The following is a 21060-nucleotide window of genomic DNA, read 5'->3' as shown; positions in this document are numbered from 1 at the left end:
TATATTCTTGTACATAGGGGGCAGTATTATAGTAGTTATATTCTTGTACATAGGGGCAGTATTATAGTAGTTATATTCTTGTACATAGGGGCAGTATTATAGTAGTTATATTCTTGTACATAGGGGCAGTATTATAGTAGTTATATTCTTGTACATAGGAACAGTATTATAGTAGTAATATTCTTGTACATAGGAGCAGTATTATAGTAGTAATATTCTTGTACATAGGGGGCAGTATTATAGTAGTTATATTCTTGTACATAGGGGCAGTATTATAGTAGTTATATTCTTGTACATAGGGGCAGTATTATAGTAGTTATATTCTTGTACGTAGGGGCAGCATTATAGTAGTTATATTCTTGTACATAGGGGGCAGTATTATAGTAGTTATATTCTTGTACATAGGGAGCAGTATTATAGTAGTTATATTCTTGTACATAGGGGCAGTATTATAGTAGTTATATTCTTGTACATAGGGGCAGTATTATAGTAGTTATATTCTTGTACATAGGGGCAGTATTATAGTAGTTATATTCTTGTACATAGGAGCAGTATTATAGTAGTAATATTCTTGTACATAGGGGGCAGTATTATAGTAGTTATATTCTTGTACATAGGGGCAGTATTATAGTAGTTATATTCTTTTACATAGGAGCAGTATTATAGTAGTTATATTCTTGTACATAGGAGCAGTATTATAGTAGTTATATTTTTGTACATAGGGGCAGTATTATAGTAGTTATATTCTTGGATATAGGGGCAGTATTATAGTAGTTATGTTCTTGTACATAGGGGGCAGTATTATAGTAGTTATATTCTTGTACATAGGGGGAGTATTATAGTAGTTATATTCTTGTACATAGGGGGCAGTATTATAGTAGTTATATTCTTGTATATAGGGGCAGTATTATAGTAGTTATGTTCTTGTACATAGGGGGCAGTATTATAGTAGTTATAGTCTTTTACATAGGAGCAGTATTATAGTAGTTATATTCTTGTACATAGGGGGCAGTATTATAGTAGTTATATTCTTGTACACAGGGTGCAGTATTATAGTAGTTATATTATTGTACATAGGAGCAGTATTATAGTAGTTATATTCTTGTACATATGAGCAGTATTATAGGAGTTATATTCTTGTACATAGGGGGTAGTATTATAGGAGTTATATTCTTGTACATAGGGGGCAGTATTATAGTAGTTATATTCTTGTACATAGGGGGCAGTATTATATTAGTTATATTCTTGTACATAGGGGGCAGCATTATAGTAGTTATATTCTTGTACATAGGGGGCAGTATTATAGGAGTTATATTCTTGTACATAGGAGCAGTATTATAGTAGTTATATTCTTGTATATAGGGGCAGTATTATAGTAGCTATATTCTTGTATATAGGAGCAGTATTGTAGTAGTTATATTCTTGTATATAGGGGCAGTATTATAGTAGTTCTATTCTTGTACATAGGAGCAGTATTATAGTAGTTATATTCTTGTACATAGGAGCAGTATTATAGTAGTTCTATTCTTGTACATAGGAGCAGTATTATAGTAGCTATATTCTTGTACATAGGAGCAGTATTATAGTAGCTATATTCTTGTACATAGGAGCAGCATTATAGTAGTTATATTCTTGTACATAGGGGCAGTATTATAGTAGTTATATTCTTGTACATATGAGCAGTATTATAGTAGTTATATTCTTGTACATAGGGGGCAGTATTATAGTAGTTATATTCTTGTATATAGGGGCAGTATTATAGTAGTTATATTCTTGTACATGAGGGCAGTATTATAGTAGTTATATTCTTGTACATGGGGGGCAGTATTATAGTAGTTATATTCTTGTACATAGGGGCAGTATTATAGTAGTTATATTCTTGTATATAGGGGGCAGTATTATAGTAGTTATATTCTTGTACATAGGAGCAGTATTATAGTAGTTATATTCTTGTACATAGGAGCAGTATTATAGTAGTTATATTCTTGTACATAGGGACAGTATCATAGTAGTTATATTCTTGTACATAGGGGACAGTATCATAGTAGTTATATTCTTGTACATAGGAGCAGTATTATAGTAGTTATATTCTTGTACATAGGGGCAGTATTATAGTATATTCTTGTACATAGGGGGCAGTATTATAGTAGTTATATTCTTGTATATAGGGGCAGTATTATAGTAGTTATATTCTTGTACATGAGGGCAGTATTATAGTAGTTATATTCTTGCACATAGGGGGCAGTATTATAGTAGTTATATTCTTGTACATAGGAGCAGTATTATAGTAGTTATATTCTTGTACATAGGAGCAGTATTATAGTAGTTATATTCTTGTACATAGGAGCAGTATTATAGTAGTTATATTCTTGTATATAGGGGGCAGTATTATAGTAGTTATATTCTTGTACATGAGGGCAGTATTATAGTAGTTATATTCTTGCACATAGGGGGCAGTATTATAGAATATCAATAAGTATTAGAATATCAATAAAGATGGAATAAGATCCATTAACAGCAGTTTCCCACATCTTAATTGAAGACCACAGTAAAGTTAATGAATCTACATTCAGATATGCCGGATTTTATGTCTACAGAGCCAGTTGTGAATCTTTCCTTTAAGCCCCAACCTTCCCCTTATTTGCCCCTTAGGCCCATCTAGACTTTATGATCTGCGCTTTACAGCTGGACACTTTACTGGGCATCAGCCCTTTCAGTTCTGCAAGTTTGACTCAAGAAAAACATAGTCACAGTAATGAACCTTGTACACTCAAATTCTTCATCAGTGTCACCCGCGGGGGGCCACTTACCTGGCCTTTAACCTTTTAGATGTTCGTATAGGTGAATTCTTTATGCTCCTTCAAACCCTAGAACTGACACCATGTTGGTTCCCGGTGGAAGCACAGAGACCAGGTAGATCATGAGACAGAAGTCTTGCAAGGAGTGTGGCAACTGATTAATATTTCATGAAGAAACCAGCGTCTGGGAAGCGGAGACATTTGTGTCACCTGAATAATGCAGCGCGAGAACAACTTGGTGTAAGCTCTCCGGTAAAAGGAGGAAAATAATATGGGAAGGTATCCCATCCCTAGTGCCAATAATGTCCGAGACGTTAAAAAGGAGCAATAACAGCTCTGTCTTCCCGTTTGGACAACCCCCTCTAAATTTGCAATTCCACAATGAAAACACTACTGGAATCTCCACAATCAGTTAGTAAAGTGAAGGTGACAGTGGAGAGAAACTATACTCTGGAAACAATGGTTGCTTTTAGGCACCAGCAGGGGGGCTTTGAAGCATGCTGCATACTGCTTATACATTGAAATCAATGATAGAGCTATATGCAATGAGCTCCCTCTAGTGGTAACTGGAAGTTGAGCTCCTCCTAGTGGTGGCTGGAAGTTGAGCTGTAGCTAGTGGTGGCTGGAAGCTGAGATTGACTCTAATGGTGGCTGGAAGCCGAGCTCCTCATAGTAGTGGCTGAAATCTGAGCTCCTCATAGTGGTGGCTGGCAGATAATCTCCTCTTTATAGTAGCTGGACTTTGAGCTCTTCCGAGTGATGGCTGGAATCTGAGCTCTTCTTAGTATTGGCTGGAAGCTGAGCTTTAGCCTAGTGGTGGCTGGAAGCTGAGCTCCATCTAGCGGTGGCTGGAGCTGAGCTTTAACCTAGTGGTGGCTGGAAGCTGAGCTCCTTCTAGTGGTGGCTGGAAGCTGAGCTTTAACCTAGTGGTGGCTGGAAGCTAAGCTCCTTCTAGTGGTGGCTGGAAACTGTGCTCCTTCTAGTGGTGGCTGGAAACTGTTCTCCTTCAAGTCGTGGCTGGAAGCTGAGCTCCTTCTAGTGGTGGCTGGAAGCTGCACTACTTCTAGTGGTCGCTGGAAGCTGAGCTCCTTCTAGTGGTGGCTGGAAGCTGAGCTCCTTCTAGTGGTGGCTGGAAGCTGAGCTCCTTCTAGTCGTGGCTGGAAGCTGCACTCCTAGTGGTGGCTAGAAGCTGAGCTCCTTCTAGTGGTGGCTGGAAGCTGCACTCCTTCTAGTGGTGGCTGGAAGCTGAGCTCCTTCTAGTGGTGGCTGGAAGCTGAGCTCCTTCTAGTGGTGGCTGGAAGCTGAGCTCCTTCTAGTGGTGGCTGGAAGCTGAGCTCCTTCTAGTGGTGGCTGGAAGCTGAGCTCCTTCTAGTGGTGGCTGGAAGCTGAGCTCCTTCTAGTGGTGGCTGGAAGCTGCACTCTTTCTAGTGGTGGCTGGAAGCTGAGCTCCTTCAAGTGGTGGCTGGAAGCTGAGCTCCTTCTAGTGGTGGCTGAAAGCTGAGCTTTAACCTGTGATGGCTGGAGCTGAACTTTAACATAGTGGTGGCTGGAAGCTGTGCTCCTTCTAGTGGTGGCTGGAAGTTGAGCTCTTCTAGTGGTGGCTGAAAGCTGAGCTTTAACCTGTGATTGCTGGAGCTGTACTTTAAGATAGTGGTGGCTGGAAGCTGTGCTCCTTCTAGTGGTGGTTGGAAGCTGAGCTCCTTCTAGTGGTGGCTGTAAGCTGCACTCCTTCTAGTGGTGGCTGGAAGCTGAGCTCCTTCTAGTGGTGGCTGGAAGCTGAGCTCCTTCTAGTGGTGGCTGGAAGCTGAGCTCCTTCTAGTGGTGGCTGGAAGCTGCACTCTTTCTAGTGGTGGCTGGAAGCTGAGCTCCTTCAAGTGGTGGCTGGAAGCTGAGCTCCTTCTAGTGGTGGCTGAAAGCTGAGCTTTAACCTGTGATGGCTGGAGCTGAACTTTAACATAGTGGTGGCTGGAAGCTGTGCTCCTTCTAGTGGTGGCTGGAAGTTGAGCTCTTCTAGTGGTGGCTGAAAGCTGAGCTTTAACCTGTGATTGCTGGAGCTGTACTTTAAGATAGTGGTGGCTGGAAGCTGTGCTCCTTCTAGTGGTGGTTGGAAGCTGAGCTTTAACCTAGTGGTGGCTGGAAGTTGAGCTCCTTCTAGTGGTGGCTGAAAGCTGAGCTTTAACCTAGTGGTGGCTGAAAGTTGAGCTCCTAGTGGTGGCTGAAAGCTGAGCTTTAACCTGTGATGGCTGGAGCTGAACTTTAACATAGTGGTGGCTGGAAGCTGTGCGCCTTCTAGTGGTGGCTGGAGGCTGAGCTTTAACCTAGTGGTGGCTGGAAGCTGAGCTCCTTCTAGTGGTGGCTGGAAGCTGAGCTTTAACCTAGTGGTGGCTGGAAGCTGAGCTCCTTCTAGTGGTGGCTGGAAGCTGAACTTTAACCTAGTGGTGGCTGGAAGCTGAGCTCCTTCTAGTGGTGGATCGAAACTGAGCTCCTAGTGGTGGATGGAAGCTCAGTTCCTCCTAGTGATGGCTCCAACTGAGCTTTAACATAGTGGTGGCTGGAAGTTGAGCCCCTCGTAGTAGTGGCTTCACTCACTACTTCTCTGTCATGACCGATGTATAGGAAGAGAAGGGGACTGGCTTGGTGGTTAAAATGGGCAGTCAGTGTGCGTGCTTCTTACACAGCTGCTGATGATGCGCTGACATAGGAAGTTCCCTCCTGTATCAAGTACAGAGCCAGACTTTGGGCCGCTGAATCTTGGCCTGATGGGGATAGGTGAAAATTGGGGTTTCTGTGATATTAGAGTCTATTAGTTATTACATTCTTCTATGACTGTGGAGGCAAATAGGGGATTTGGAAATAAGCTCCAAGCATTTAGATATATTATAAGAAGTCGCCAAAATTTTAGATCTAATTAAACAACTTGTGAGATGTGGACTTGCCCTTTAAATAAGGCCAGCGGGGGTATGAATCACACTGACCGATAATGCGAATATAATAGGTTTGTGGAAATCTAATATAAATTTGCATGTAATTGTGGATCTGCCAAGTCTGTCCTGTTCTCACCGAAACCTGACATTCAGCAGATTCTCTTTCATCATCAGTAATATATAGAAGTCTAATAAACCGGGAATGTGTCCGAGGGCTACAACTCACAGGACTGCGAAGTGAGATGCTGCAAATTGCACGTTATTGAGTCACCACAGGCCCAGAGCTGCGGAGTTTCAGGGGGCAGAAGATAATTACTTTATGTGTCAGTTCAGGACGAGTACATTCCTGCATCGGCCACAGCTGGAGACATAGTGAATTATTGGGTTCACCGCCATCATCATATACACTGAAGTTGGGGTCGAGTTTGACGGTCGGACGATCCTGCAAAATTGTGTGATTAACATCTAATGTGTGTGGTCTCATTAAAGTCTTATTTCCAGTTGTCATCTATCGGATGGGGTGGAAGGGGTAGTCCCTTAAACAATGAATAGACATTCATCGTTCCTCTCAAACTGGGCATTTCTGAGTTTTTTGGGAATGGTGGAACTCCCAGCGATCACCTAGTTATCACTTGGTAATATCAAGAATAATCCTTTAAGTCTCTCCCACGTGCTGCACAGTTTACCACAGGACCTGACTGCCATATAAATCTATATTATTGGATATTTACATCCCATATATATATTTAGAAGACTGGGTAACATAACAGCCCTGCACGACTCTGGTAATGCTTTCCAAAAATGTACAGTTTATCCACACAGAAGATGAAAAATGGATGTATTGTATTACTCCACTTTAGTTTTAGATCCCAGTGTGGACTATATGGATCTACTGCCACTTTTAGATTTTTTTTAAACTGTAGAGTGAGAACAGCTCGGTCTCAGTAGTACTACACCCAGTGATCAGTAAGGTATCACCTATACATTGACTGTAAAATATAAAGAACCCTTTAGGTTTCTCCCACGTGCTGCCAAGTTTACCACAAGAACTGACTGCCGTATAAAGATGCAGTAATAAATGGAATTGTTTTAATTATCTCTAGTTTTACATCTTAGTGGGAATTATATGGACTAGAGTTGAGCAAAAAATGGTTCACAAGACCGTGGTCCAGCCGTCACATCGATAGTCCATGGCCACCAGATGAGACGATGGATGACCTACTCCTACCTGTGGCATCCACGGTGTCTCGTCTGATATGTCCACCCTGTGATATCATTATTTTGTAGCACGGGCATTTACTAATCAAAAGAGGCAGCGAGGGTGCCGGTGTGACCACTAGATGAGGGTCCTGTGAATCTTTTTGCCCAATTCTAATATGGACCCATTGGAACTTTTTGAACATTTGTTCATGTTTTCTCTAGAGTGAAGATATCTCGGTCGGATGTTGTGTCAACTGTGTTATTACCCACTGATGACTCTGAGGGTGTGGAAGTACGTGATGTCCCCCTGATGGTAATATGAAGCGGCCATAGAACAACCCTGGATCTGTTGGCTCCTGGGCCCACGAACAACAGATGTTGAGTAATATCATCAACTCTCCAGAAGCCCTGGCTGGAAGTCGATGGGATTGTTTCTCTTGCCTCGCTGACCTGCATCACACATCTCTGGTTGTCTACAATGCCGGTTTCTATAATGGCCTCCAGCGGCATCATGTCCCTCTACTGGGAAGTCTTTCCTTCGATGCCCACCTGCCGGGTTTATTGCACACCAGCATACCAAGATGAGCACTTATACGTGATAGGAGGCTGTAGCAAAGCGGGAGTTCCTCTGGACACAGTGGAAATGTTGGATGTGGTGTCACAAACATGGGCAGTTCTACCTTCATTGCCGACCACCCGAGCCGGAGCTGCGGCGGTCACCGTGGGGAAACAGGTTCTGGTGATTGGTGGAATGAATTATGAGCAATGTCCATTGGCAACGGTAGAAATCTACAACAGCGATGAGGGAAAGTGGGAAAAGAAGGCTCCTCTATGCCAGCCATCCATGGGCATCAGTGCCATTGAAAAAGGTGAGATCACGTCTGTTTATGTTATGGGTCAGATGGGTAAGGGCATGGCTGACTAAGCCTTGATATTTCCCACTAGTTCAGACACTATGTCCAAATAACACTGGGCAAAAGTGTTAGGCAAGTGTGAACAGAACGCAGCAAAGTAAGAATGCTTTTTAAAAATAGATCTTATCCTGTACTGATCCTGAGTTACATCCTGTATTATACTCCAGAGCTGCACTCACTATTCTGCTGGTGCAGTCACTGTGTACATACATTACATTACTTATCCTGTACTGATCCTGAGTTACATCCTGTATTATACTCCAGAGCTGCACTCACTATTCTGCTGGTGCAGTCACTGTGTACATACATTACATTACTTATCCTGTACTGATCCTGAGTTACATCCTGTATTATACTCCAGAGCTGCACTCACTATTCTGCTGGTGCAGTCACTGTGTACATACATTACATTACTGATCCTGTACTGATCCTGAGTTACATCCTGTATTATACCCCAGAGCTGCACTCACTATTCTGCTGGTGCAATTGCTGTGTACATACATTACATTACTTATCCTGTACTGATCCTGAGTTACATCCTGTATTATACTCCAGAGCTGCACTCACTATTCTGCTGGTGCAGTCACTGTGTACATACATTACATTACTGATCCTGAGTTACATCCTGTATTATACTCCAGAGCTGCACTCACTATTCTGCTGGTGCAGTCACTGTGTACATACATTACATTACTGATCCTGAGTTACATCCTGAATTATACTCCAGAGCTGCACTCACTATTCTGCTGGTGCAGTCATTGTGTACATACATTACATTACTTATCCTGTACTGATCCTGAGTTACATCCTGTATTATACTCCAGAGCTGCACTCACTATTCTGCTGGTGCAGTCACTGTGTACATGCATTACATTACTGATCCTGTACTGATCCTGAGTTACATCCTGAATTATACTCCAGAGCTGCACTCACTATTCTGCTGGTGCAGTCATTGTGTACATAAATTACATTACTTATCCTGTACTGATCCTGAGTTACATCCTGTATTATACTCCAGAGCTGCACTCACTATTCTGCTGGTGCAGTCACTGTGTACATGCATTACATTACTGATCCTGTAGATCTTTTTATTATAAAAATGAAAAACATAACAAAATTAATAACCACAAAATAAACAATGTAATGAACTGGTCCAGCCGCTCCCTCTCTCCTCACACACATATTATACATATATACACAATAATAACTACTTACTCTACAGACTTCTGGTCCGGTTACCAAAGAAAATAATAACCACAAACAGTAAATAAAATAAACATAAACAAAATAAACAATAGCTGACAAATATATACAATTTTTTTTTTTTAATTAATATAAAATAAATACTAACTATACAAATATATACAAGACTAAACAAAACACCCCACACTCAAGCCCACCATTCCCAACCCTGGCACTGACCTGAGAGCTGGTCCTGCGTCTCATTCCTCAATCCATGTCCAACATCCGTAGGCCAGATCAGGCAGTGCCAGTTTTTCACCCAAATACCCAGTGTCCCAAAGTCCCACAAGATGAACCCACCTCCCCCCTTTTCCCACCACCCAACTTAACACCTCCACCCAAATCCATATCCTTATATACAATATATACAGAAACAAACAATACAATAGCAAACAATACAATAACCACAACTGACAAAGCCCAATCTGTGGTGTCAGCAGCAGCCCACCACCAGGAGATGAGATGACCAGACTAGGCCACGCTAAAAGAAAAGCCCCTCCAGAGGAGAGCGGCCCTTCGTGTACCCAGTCTCTCATACTCCAGAGAACGCTCCTTCACCAGGTCACCGAGTATGGTCCTAAACACATCGTCGACCGGGAGGATTTTCCGTTGCGTCGATACTAAGCACCGTGCGTTCCACGTGTGATACCTAACCACTGTGCTAACTAGAAATAAGGTGCCACGGTTCCGACCACCCAGATCCCCGAATGCTCCATAGGCCCATTCCGCATAAGAGAGACCGGTCAGCCGGGGCCAGCCAATGGAGGCGCCCACCCTGTTGTACACCTCTGTGTTAAAGGGACAATGAAGCAGGAAGTGGTCCATGCTTTCCAGCATGGTACCACAATGCTCCCGAGGACAGTTCCTGTCCTCAGAGCTCCTACACTTCAGATTGTCCCTCACACACAGTTTCCCATGGAAGCAGCACCAAGCCAAGTCCCAAAACTTCGAGGGGATCCTGATAGAATTCAAAAGATGCAGACCCACCCCGAGATCCCGACTTGGGCAATCCCTGAGTGCCAGAGGCCTCTGAAAATGGGTCAACAGAACCCTTTTGTCAAGGAGCTTCCTTGGCAGAGTCCTGACCTCCCACATTCCCAGACCCCACCGGTGAATTACCTTCAGAACCAGGGTAGCGTAAGCCGGGAGATGTCCATGAAGTGTGCGTACATCCTTCACTTGCCCTCCTGTCTCGAATTCCTGGAAGAAAGGCTGAAACCATCCCCTACAGGAGAATACCCACGGAGGAGCTTTCTCTTTCCAGAGGTTTGCAATATTGATCTTAATGAAGGTATTCACAAGGAATATCACAGGGTTGACCATACCCAACCCTCCTAGTCTCCTCGTACGGTAAGCAACCTCCCTCTTGACCAGGTTCAGTCTATTCCCCCATAACAGTTGGAAGAACAAACTGTAGACCCGAGTCCAGAGAGGCTCCGGCAAGATGCACACACTGCCCAGATAGATCAGCAAAGGGAGCAGGTAAGTTTTGATCAGGTTTATCCTTTCCCTTAGGGTCAAAGACCAACTCTTCCATTGGTTCACCTTCTGAGAGGTGATCTCTAGCCTGCTGTCCCAATTTTGTTTGGGGTAATCCCCCTGGCCAAATTCGAAGCCAAGAACTTTTGCAGAGACTTTGGATCTTGGAAGGGTGTCCGGGAGATCAAAACCAGAATCTCCTCCTCCCAGCCAGAGACTCTCACACTTATCCCGGCTGATCTTAGACCCGGATGCCTCCGAGTAGCGATTTATCTCTGACATCAGCCATTCTGCCTCCCCATCAGAGGAAACAAAAATGGTGACGCCATCGGCATACGCCACTACTCTCAGACTGGCTTCCGGTGCTGCCCGGTCCATCCCGAGCCCAGTCAACGGTCCACGCTCCACCCCCCCCTAAGAAGTGGGTCAATCGCAAACATGTACAGCAGCGGGCTCAAGGGACATCCCTGGCGAACACCACATCCAACCTCAACAGAGCTGCCAATCCAACCGTTCACAAGCGGGAAACTCTCTGCCCCAGCGTACAAGGTCTTAAGCCAATCAACAAACCCCCCCCGACAGGCCATACCTCAGAAGGACAGACCAGAGGTACTCATGATTAACCCGATCAAATGCTTTTGCCTGGTCCAATGACAGCAGGTACCCCTTCCAGTGGCCAGCCCTACCCTGTTCCACCACCTCTCGGACACAGAGTACAGCACTAATTGTACTGTGGCCCAGAACAGAGCACTGCTGGGCTCCCGAAAGGAGTCGGGCGCAAATTTTACCAGCCGATTAAACAGCACCTTTGCCAAAACCTTCCTGTCTGCATTGAGAAGCGCTATGGGATGCCAATTCTCAATGCAAGATGGGTCCTTACCCTTTGATAAGATGATCAGGGCAGACCTCCTCATTGACTTTGGCAGAGTGCCCGAGGAAAGACACTCGTTGAATACCTAAGTCAAGACGGGAACCAAGGCGTCCTTAAAGGTCTTATAGAATTCAGATGTTAAGCCATCTGGACCGGGAGATTTCTGTAGGGCGAGCCCTTCAATCGCCAACTTAACTTCCTCTTCCCTGATCATCTCTGTCAAAACACCAAGAGAGGGGTCTACCCCTGGTTCGGGGATGGCTTCAGCCAGAAAAGCCGACATCTCATCCCAATCCAGATCCCTCTTCCCCAAGAGGTGCGAGCGAGTAGAAGGATCTGACGACCTCCAGGATCCCTGATCTGGATCTTTTCAGGGACCCCACAGTGTCAACCAGTCCGGTAACAACTTTACTATTCACTGACATCTTGCAGTTACTGTTAGGGTCGGGCGAGCGGTACTTCCCATAATCCCTCTTAAAAGCCAAAGATGCGTGTCTATCATACTGACACCTCATTAGCAAAGATTTCACTCTGGAGATCTCCTCGCGGCTACCTCCAGTTGAGACAAGATGTTCGAGTTTCCTCCTCAGGCCCTGATACAGGCGATACCTGTCCAGGCTCCTGAGGCTCGAGAGCTGGCGGAAGAATCTCGCCACCCTTTTCTTGAACATCTCCCACCACTCTGACTTACTACTACAAAGATCTAGTAAGGGTACCTGGCTCTGAAGAAAATCCTCAAAGGACTGTCTTATCTCCACTTCTTCCAAGAGAGACGAATTGAGCCTCCAAAAGCCTCTCCCCATCCGGGGGGTCTCTGTAACATTCAGGAAAAACAGAATCAAACAGTGATCGGAGAACTCCACCTCAACAACAGATACTTCTGAAAAGACGGCTTCCGCCTTTAAATAAAACCTGTCTATCCTGGACCTATAGTTACCTCTATGATAGGTGAACCCCTCGTGGCCTGGCGTGTGCCGAATGTGGACATCCACCAGGCGAGCCTCACTAGCTATACTATTAAGGGTGACACTATCATAAGTCAGCTTGTCTCTGGAAACTCCTCTATCCCGGGGCCTCGTGACAGTGTTAAAGTCCCCTCCAAAGACGACCTGCCGACTCGTAAAAAGGTAGGGCTTGATCCTCATAAAGAAACACTTCCGGTCCCACTTAGATTGGGGACCATAGATGTTAATAAGCCGGAGCTCTTGTCCCTTCATGAGGACATCTAATATCAGGCACCTCCCCATTTCTAACTCAATAACCCATCAGCATTCTACCGGTGCGGTAAAAAGGACCGCCACTCCGCTATACGGCTCGGCCGCAAGAGACCAATAGGAGGGCCTGAGTCTCCACTCCCTCTTAGCGATAAACACCTCTGCCATATTTGGCCGCCTGGTCTCTTGCAAAAAGAAAATGTCAGCTTCAACCCGGCTGAGAAAATCAAAGGCCGCAAATCTAGCCATATTTGACTTAATGCTGGCGACATTAATAGATGCCAGCGTCAACGGAGTGGGTACCGCCATCATTGGTGATTGAGTTAGATGGCTTTCTTCTTCCCACTCCCCTTATCCTCTGTCTCAGAGGAGGAATCCTTCCCCCTCTTTAATGACACAGAGGTGTCCATTCCCACATTTTTCCTTCTTTTTTCGTCCTCGTCTCCGGACTCTGGGCCAGTCCCTCCCCCCAAGGACCTTGCATCCCCAGGAGAAGGAGACTCGGCGCCCCCTGTAAGCTCCGCCGAAGCCGGAACCTCACCCTCAGCTTCCTCTTCTGAGGAAGAGATGTTATCAAGGGCTTGGAACCGGTTAGAAAGACTTACTAGAGGGGAGTCAATTTTACCTTCTTTAGGTACCTTGGTCAGAGCGGGAGAAGATGTTTTATCTCCCTTCTTTCCCTTCTTTTTGGTGCCGAGCTTACGCTTGTTCTCTAGCCACCGCTTATTATCCTCATCCATACTTTCATAATGGGAGGATTCTGAGGCAGAGGCGGTTTCCTCCCTGTGGATCCTCCTGACCTCCTCATCCAACTCATCATCCCTCGGGGCCTCAGCAGCAACACTGGCATCCAGGACAGGGGCCGCCCCAGTATCCTGTGGCTCGCCTCGCTCCCTCTCCTGTCTGCGCTTGTCTAGACACCTCAGCTGGGCAGGTTTCTTTTTATTGCTTTTCTTCCCTGGCCCCTCAGCTCGCCCACCCCTGCTAGTCCCCTCCCCAGCAGAATCGGCCTCACGGCTTTCTCCCACCGGGGTCTCGTCTGCATTAGCGAAGGAGCGAGGACAACGGCTGAATGGGTGACCTAACTCACCACACATGTGGCACCTAATCTCCACACAAGAGGCAGCAAGATGGCCGACACCCCCACACAACGCACATTTCTGCACAGTGCAGTTTGCACTGAAGTGTGTGGGGTCGCCGCACCTGTGACAGAGCTTCGGTTGCCCCTGGTAGAAGACCAGGATACGATCCCTACCCAGGAAGGCAGATGATGGAATGTGGGCAACCGTACCACCTGAACGCTTTAAGTTTTACCATAAACGTCCAGGCCCCTGACCAGATACCAAACTCGTTGCGTTTTTTCTTTGGCATCTCCACCACCTCTCCATACCGACCAAGCCACGTCATGATGTCATAACAAGAAAGCGACTCGTTACGAGTCATCACGGTCACTTTCTTGATCTGGTTTTGGCGAGACACTGCCTGAACGGCAAAGTCTCGCCAGCCGGACTCATTTTTTGCCAACTCATAATTCGTCCAGAAGAGCTCAAGTCCCTCTGGCCGAACAAAGCTGACATCAAACTCAGGCGTGGAATAGGGATGTATCAAGGCGTAGATTTCAATCGCCTTGAAGCCCATCCTCAGCAGGAGCTCCACAACTTTAGACCTTGGAGGACATGCATCACTGCCCCTCCACCGAAGACGGACCACATTCCTATGCACACTGCCTGGCCCGGCTGTTGGGAGGGACCACACTGTATCCCCCCCTTTTTGCTCTCGGAAGGCCCCGAGGCCATGCCTCTCTATCCAGAAGGATAGATCAACCTCTCGACCCTCTACCATTAGTGATCTCTCCCCCTTCTTTAGAGCCTCCAGAAGGCGCCGTTGCAACATGCTGTCCCCAAAGCCCGGAGACGAGGAGGATGCCCTATTTGCCCCGGAGGGGACACTGGCATAACTCTGGACAGTGACTACATCAGCCCCAAGAGCATCACTATTACACACCTCCATCTCACCCTCCACCAAACCAGCAACAACACCACTAGACAATGAATTGGCCTCATTCACACCCACCATCAAATTCATTCCTGCTGGACCAGTGACAATGGTGGATGACCTTTTGACCTCCGCATTAGGCACAAGGGGCTCAGTCACCTCCATAGAACTGGAGGCAATCTCACCCCTGGTCTTGTGTGTGCCCTCCACATCATCAGTCGGTAATTTCCGCTGTTTTGAATTTGTAGTGATGCGCCGCTGATCTTTAGCCGCTGTGAGGCGCCGCTGATCTTTAGCATCAGGATCTTCCTGATCAGCGGCGCCAACACAGAATAGCACTTTGGTGGGCGGACTGGAACGCTCAGCCCCGACAGCCCCCTCACACTGCCGCCGCTCCACAACTAAGTGATCAGCGGCAACAGCATTCAGAGGCGCCGAGGCTACCGGAGCTGCCCCCGACACCGGGCCTCTCACCCCTCCCACTGAGGAGCGCACCACAGCATCGTGGCCTGACAGAATGCCCGCCGCCAGGCCGCCCTCACTGTCCAGCCTCTCGGCTGATGCACCTCCTGCTGCGTCCCCGCTACTACAAGCAGAGACGGAGCTCTGCGCCTCACTACCGCGCTATGCAATCTCCCCGCGCCTTTGCACCGGATCCACAGCAGAACCCGGGCTGGGCTGGGCAACGGGGCTTATACCGCGAGCTGAGCCTGCCGCCGACTCAGGGGGTACAGGGAGGGGGGCATATACGTATCTTACCGCTTCCTGCAGCTTTGGCTTGGTCTTCTTAGCCTTTTTGTGGCCCCCAGGTGCCTCTTCTGGTAGATCGTCACCAAGATGGAAGTTTTGGAGGCACACTGGGGACTCCAGGAGCTTTACCTCGGCCATTAGCGCCCCTCCCTGGCCGCTGCTGTCACTGTCCTCCCCAGAGCCGGCAGAACTGCGACCGGATGCCATTGCCGCCTGTCCTGCAGGGAGCTCGCTTCACGTGTCCTGCGGGTGACTTTGCAGGCTGCCAGGTGGGGCTTCCTGCTGGTCATCATCACTCTCATCATCCACCTGGCTCTCAGGCTGCAGCCCCATCTGCCTTTGCTCTCTGGTATCAGCCATTTCTCTGTAGCGGTCTTCATTTAGCAGCTTTTCCTTGAATGGACCACTCTGCTCCCTGATGGTGGCTTTCCTTAGTTCCAGCAGGTGAATCTCACTGGTCAGTCGCTTTACCTCCGCCTGGAGTTTAGCCTTCCTCTGTTTGGAGGCCCCCGCAGCTTTTGCGCTTGTGCAGCGCAGCTCCTCCCGAAGTCTCCTGACCAGCTTACTTGCATCTTCATACTCACGGAGGTGGATCATGACCCGGGAGGCATAGGTGGACACAGACTCCCGGGGTCCCTGCAGCGCCCAACCCCCCTCAGTGAGGTCGGCCTCACCTCCGTGAGCACTCAGCTTTCCTCCGGAAGGAGCGCCATCATGCAGGCTGCTGTCAGGCTTTACCTCCATGCTGGAAGCCTTGCGGCTTCTGGGAGTCTCCACAGTCCCGGGGGGAGTAGGAGCCACATTGCTGCGACTCCTGGTGGAGCGTCTCACCCCCGAGTCCTCCGATGTGCAGGCCGGTTGCTGGTTTCTCCTGCCCCCCGCCGGCCTGGTTCGGGAAGCAGAAGCCTGGGACTTGGCTCCATCACTCATCCCAGAAACCCGCTCCCTCCCTGGGTAGGAGAGAGAGCAGGTCCCCAGGTGGAGAGGTGTTGGTTCTCAGAGAGATCAGGAGCACACAGCAGGATCTGCAGCTACCACACCCGTAATCAGCACACTGAGTAACAGCTGATCAGAGCTGCACTCACTATTCTGCTGGTGCAGTCACTGTGTACATACATTGCATTACTTATCCTGTACTGATCCTGAGTTACATCCTGTATTATATTCCAGAGCTGCACTCAGTATTCTGCTGGTGGAGTCACTGTGTACATACATTAGTGATCCTTTATTGATCCTGAGTTACCTCTTGTATTATACTCCAGAGCTGCGCTCACTAGTCTGCTGGTGCAGTCACTGTGTACATACATTACATTACTTATCCTGTACTGATCCTGAGTTACATCCTGTATTATATTCCAGAGCTGCACTCAGTATTCTGCTGGTGGAGTCACTGTGTACATACATTACTGATCCTTTACTGATCCTGAGTTACCTCCTGTATTATACTCCAGAGCTGCACTCACTAGTCTGCTGGTGCAGTCACTGTGTATATACATTACATTACTTATCCTGTACTGATCCTGAGTTACATCCTGTATTATATTCCAGAGCTGCACTCACTATTCTGCTGGTGCAGTCACTGTGTACATACATTACATTATTTATCCTGTACTGATCCTGAGTTACATCCTGTATTATACTCCAGAGCTGCACTCACTATTCTGCTGGTGCAGTCACTGTGTACATACATTACATTACTTATCCTGTACTGATCCTGAGTTATATCCTGTATTATAAACCGGAGCTGCACTCACTATTCTGCTGGTGCAGTCACTGTGTACATACATTACATTACTGATCCTGTACTGATCCTGAGTTACATCTTGTATTCTACTCCAGAGCTGCACTCACTATTCTGCTGGTGCACTCACTGTGTACATACATTACATTACTGATCCTATACTGATCCTGAGTTACACATCCTGTATTATACCCCAGAGCTGCACTCACTATTCTGCTGGTGCAATCACTGTGTACATACATTACATTACTTACCTGTACTGATCCTGAGTTACATCCTGTATTATACTCCAGAGCTGCACTCACTATTCTCCTGGTGCAGTCACTGTATACATCCATTACATTACTGATTCTGTACTGATCCTGAGTTACATCCTGTATTATACTCCAGAGCAGCACTCACTATTCTGCTGGTGCAGTCACTGTGTACATACATTACATTACTGATCTTGTACTTCTTCTCCTGAGTTACATCCTGTATTATTCCCCAGAGCTGCACTCACTATTCTGCTGGTGCAATCACTGTGTACATACATTACATTACTTACCTGTACTGATCCTGAGTTACATCCTGTATTATACTCCAGAGCTGCACTCACTATTCTGCTGGTGCAGTCACTGTGTACATACATTACTGATCCTGTACTGATCCTGAGTTACATCCTGTATTATACTCCAGAGCTGCACTCACTATTCTGCTGGTGCAGTCACTGTGTACCAACATTACATTACTGATCCTGTACTGATCCTGAGTTACCTCCTGTATTATACTCCAGAGCTGCACTCACTATTCTGCTGGTGCAGTCATTGTGTACATACATTACATTACTGATCCTGAGTTACATCCTGTATTATACTCCAGAGCTGCACTCACTATTCTGCTGTTGCAGTTACTGTGTACATACATTACATTACTGATCCTGTACTGATCCTGAGTTACATCCTGTATTATACTCCAGAGCTGCACTCACTATTCTGCTGGTGCAGTCACTGTGTACATACATTACATTACTGATCCTGAGTTACATCCTGTATTATACTCCAGAGCTGCACTCACTATTCTGCTGGTGCAGTCACTGTGTACATACATTACATTACTGATCCTGAGTTACATCCTGTATTATCCTCCAGAGCTGCACTCACTATTCTGCTGGTGCAGTCGCTGTGTACATACATCATGTTACATTTAGGAGGGTGACCCCCTCCAGTATTAGTTTTTTGGTGTATTCCCCGTAGTTCTCTCCTCCAGACGCGGCAATGATCGCGCCCGTTGATGAGACCAGATGGTGGGATCATATTTAGTGCTAATATCGTCCTCACAAGCGTCTTTTGTCATCTGGATTCATTAATTCCGTCCTAAATGTCAGCCGCCTAATTACCAATTGATACAATTGATCCTCGGCCTCCTGTAGTCTCGGCGCTTCCCCCGGTCGCCGGCGCGGACTCGCCAGCGGCTCTTCTTATACACAGTAACTAATTAAATCGTCTTGTAAGGACGGATGATTAATGATGAAGTTTTGGCTGTCAGTCACCGGAGCCTGCGAGGAGCGGCTGAGCGCCTGTGATAAGTGTGTACAGGAAATAAACAGCCCCCCTTGTTACCCCGGCAACCGAGCTGATGGTTGCCATGGCGCCCCTCGCACATACATCACACTGACCCGAGTATAATTAGTCTGGTTATTAACCTCCCAGGGGCCACGGGGGGCCGGACCCTCACAGCTGTCACCTGCCGCCGGCGCTCGGCCCCTCCTGTCATTCCTTCATATTATGGGACTGATATAATTAATGATGGGAGACGGCGACGTGTATATGGGCAACTCCTGTATACAAGAACTGCACACAGTGCCCCCGTAATAGTGTCAGCCCCAGTATAGCCAGTCACAGTGCCCCCATAATAATAATAGACATAGTGCCCCCGTAACACTGCCAGCCCCAGTATATAGCCATTCACAGTCCCCCCATAATAATAATAGACACAGTGCCCCCGTAACACTGCCAGCCCCAGGTATAGCCAGTCACAGTGCGCCTATAATAGTGCCAGCCCCAGTATATAGCCAGTCACAGTGCCCCCATAATAATAATAGACACGGTGCCCCCGTAATAGGGCTAGCCCCAGTATAGCCAGTCACAGTGCCCCCATAATAATAGACACGGTGCCCCTGTAATACTGCCAGCTCCAGTATATAGCCAGTCACAGTGACCCCATAATAATAATATACACAGTGCCCCCTTAATAGTGCCAGCCCCATTATAGCCAGTCACAGTGCCCCCATAATAATAGACAGGGGGTGTAGAAGCTATCCTAGTTATGGGGACTCTGTGGCTACCCTTATTATAGGGGCATTTGCAGGTCTTTGTTATGGGGGCACTGTGACTGACTATAATGGGGCTGGCACTATAGACATGGTGCCCCCGTAATACTGCCAGCCCCATTATATAGCCAGTCACAGTGCCCCATAATAATAGACATGGTGCCCCGGTAATAGTGCCAGCCCCATTATATAGTCAGTTACAGTGCCCCCATAAAAAAAGACTAGAAAATGCCCCTAGACTTAGGGTAGCCACAGAGCCCCCATAACTAGGATAGCTTTGACACCCCCTATAATAGTGATAAACAGAGTGTCCCCATAATACTGCCAGCCCCAGTGCTCCCATAATAAGAATAGACACAGTGCCCCCATAATACTGCCAGCCCAATTTCAGTCAGTTACAGTGCCCACATAACAAAGACCAGCAAATGCCCCTATAATAAGGGTAGCCACAGAGCCCCCATAACTAGGATAGCTTCGACACCCCTATAATAGTGATAGCCACAGTGTCCCCATAGCAAAAACAATGGCAGTCTCTCCTCTAATAATATCTACAGTTGCCCCATAACAAAGACAACAACATTACCCTCCATAATAATGATACCCACAGTGCCCCCATGAGAAAGACAATGGCAGTCCTCCTTCTAATAAGGGTAGTCATGGTGCCCTCCTACTATAACAGCCCCTGAACCCTACGTAGTATCGATAGCCACAGTGCCCCCACAACTCCGGCAGCTGCTCCACCCTCTATAATAATGATAGCCGCGCCTGGCAGCAGGTGTCAGTTTCTCTGCAGCGCCTCTGCAGGGGATATGAAGTACACAGATGTGTCGGGTCCTCCAGAGAGAGAGATTCTCGCTGGTTAATAGTTGGGGGTACTGAATGAGGGTCTTTCACACTCTTTTTAGTTTGACCACATGGACCGCCAAGGGTTAACAGGAGCGTTTTACCGTTCGCTTTCCTTCCTCTCGGTCCATTGGGCTTCGCGGTCTGAGCCCCTGCGCTTTGCTTTTCCGCACATCCTTCTCTCTCGGCCGTTGAGGCTTTTGGCCTTTTTGATGTCAGCTGAGATATAAGACGGAAAATGATGGTTTTACTTCTGCGAGCGAAACGTCAGGATAGATTAGAGCACGCGGGGCGACCAGACCTGCGGGAATCGGCAATCGTCTGCGCGCACCAATGTACTAGCACCTCCGCCCGGGCGCCTCCTTGTCTCTTCTTGTATCCATCTGCAGCCTTCCATGAGAAAACCGTCAAGAACGCCAACATCGACAGGAAGAACTAACATACTGTCTGCCGAGAATGTTATCAAAACAATTGGCTAGAAAGGGATCAAATAACCCAAAGATACGGAGACGGGCAGATGGCACAAGCTAACGAACGTGATAATTAGATGTTCTGCATTGTCATTACTGGTAGGACTCCATACAGACCTGACGGTGAAGAAGACGGGGCAGACATGTACATCTATTAGCCAAAAGAGAAAGCAACAACAAAGAGAGTTTCTTGTTCTTGAGGAACCGACACGTCCTGGCATTACTCATTGATTTACATGAAAACTATGTAATACTTCATTTCCCCTGCGGAGGAGCTGCAACAGAACCTGAACACTTGAAGCTGGGAT

General features: G+C 46.9%; 1 protein-coding gene across 1 annotated transcript in view; it reads left to right on the top strand.

Annotated features, from left to right (window-relative positions):
- The window catches only part of KLHDC8B (kelch domain containing 8B), a 156569-nt gene that overhangs the window by 26256 nt on the left and 109253 nt on the right, over window positions 1–21060 (top strand). Inside the window, exon 2 of the mRNA XM_073644838.1 lies at window positions 7145–7791. Within this exon, the coding sequence (XP_073500939.1) occupies window positions 7401–7791 (391 nt within the window). The 5' untranslated portion in view covers window positions 7145–7400. The remainder of the gene's footprint in view (window positions 1–7144; window positions 7792–21060) is intronic.

Source organism: Phyllobates terribilis, unplaced genomic scaffold (assembly GCF_046119375.1).
Source record: "Phyllobates terribilis strain yellow unplaced genomic scaffold, ASM4611937v1 Scaffold_8__6_contigs__length_399053987, whole genome shotgun sequence".
Taxonomy (NCBI): domain Eukaryota; kingdom Metazoa; phylum Chordata; class Amphibia; order Anura; family Dendrobatidae; genus Phyllobates; species Phyllobates terribilis.
The sequence above is the reverse complement of the archived record's forward strand: the minus strand, read 5'-3'. Positions and strand labels throughout refer to the sequence as shown.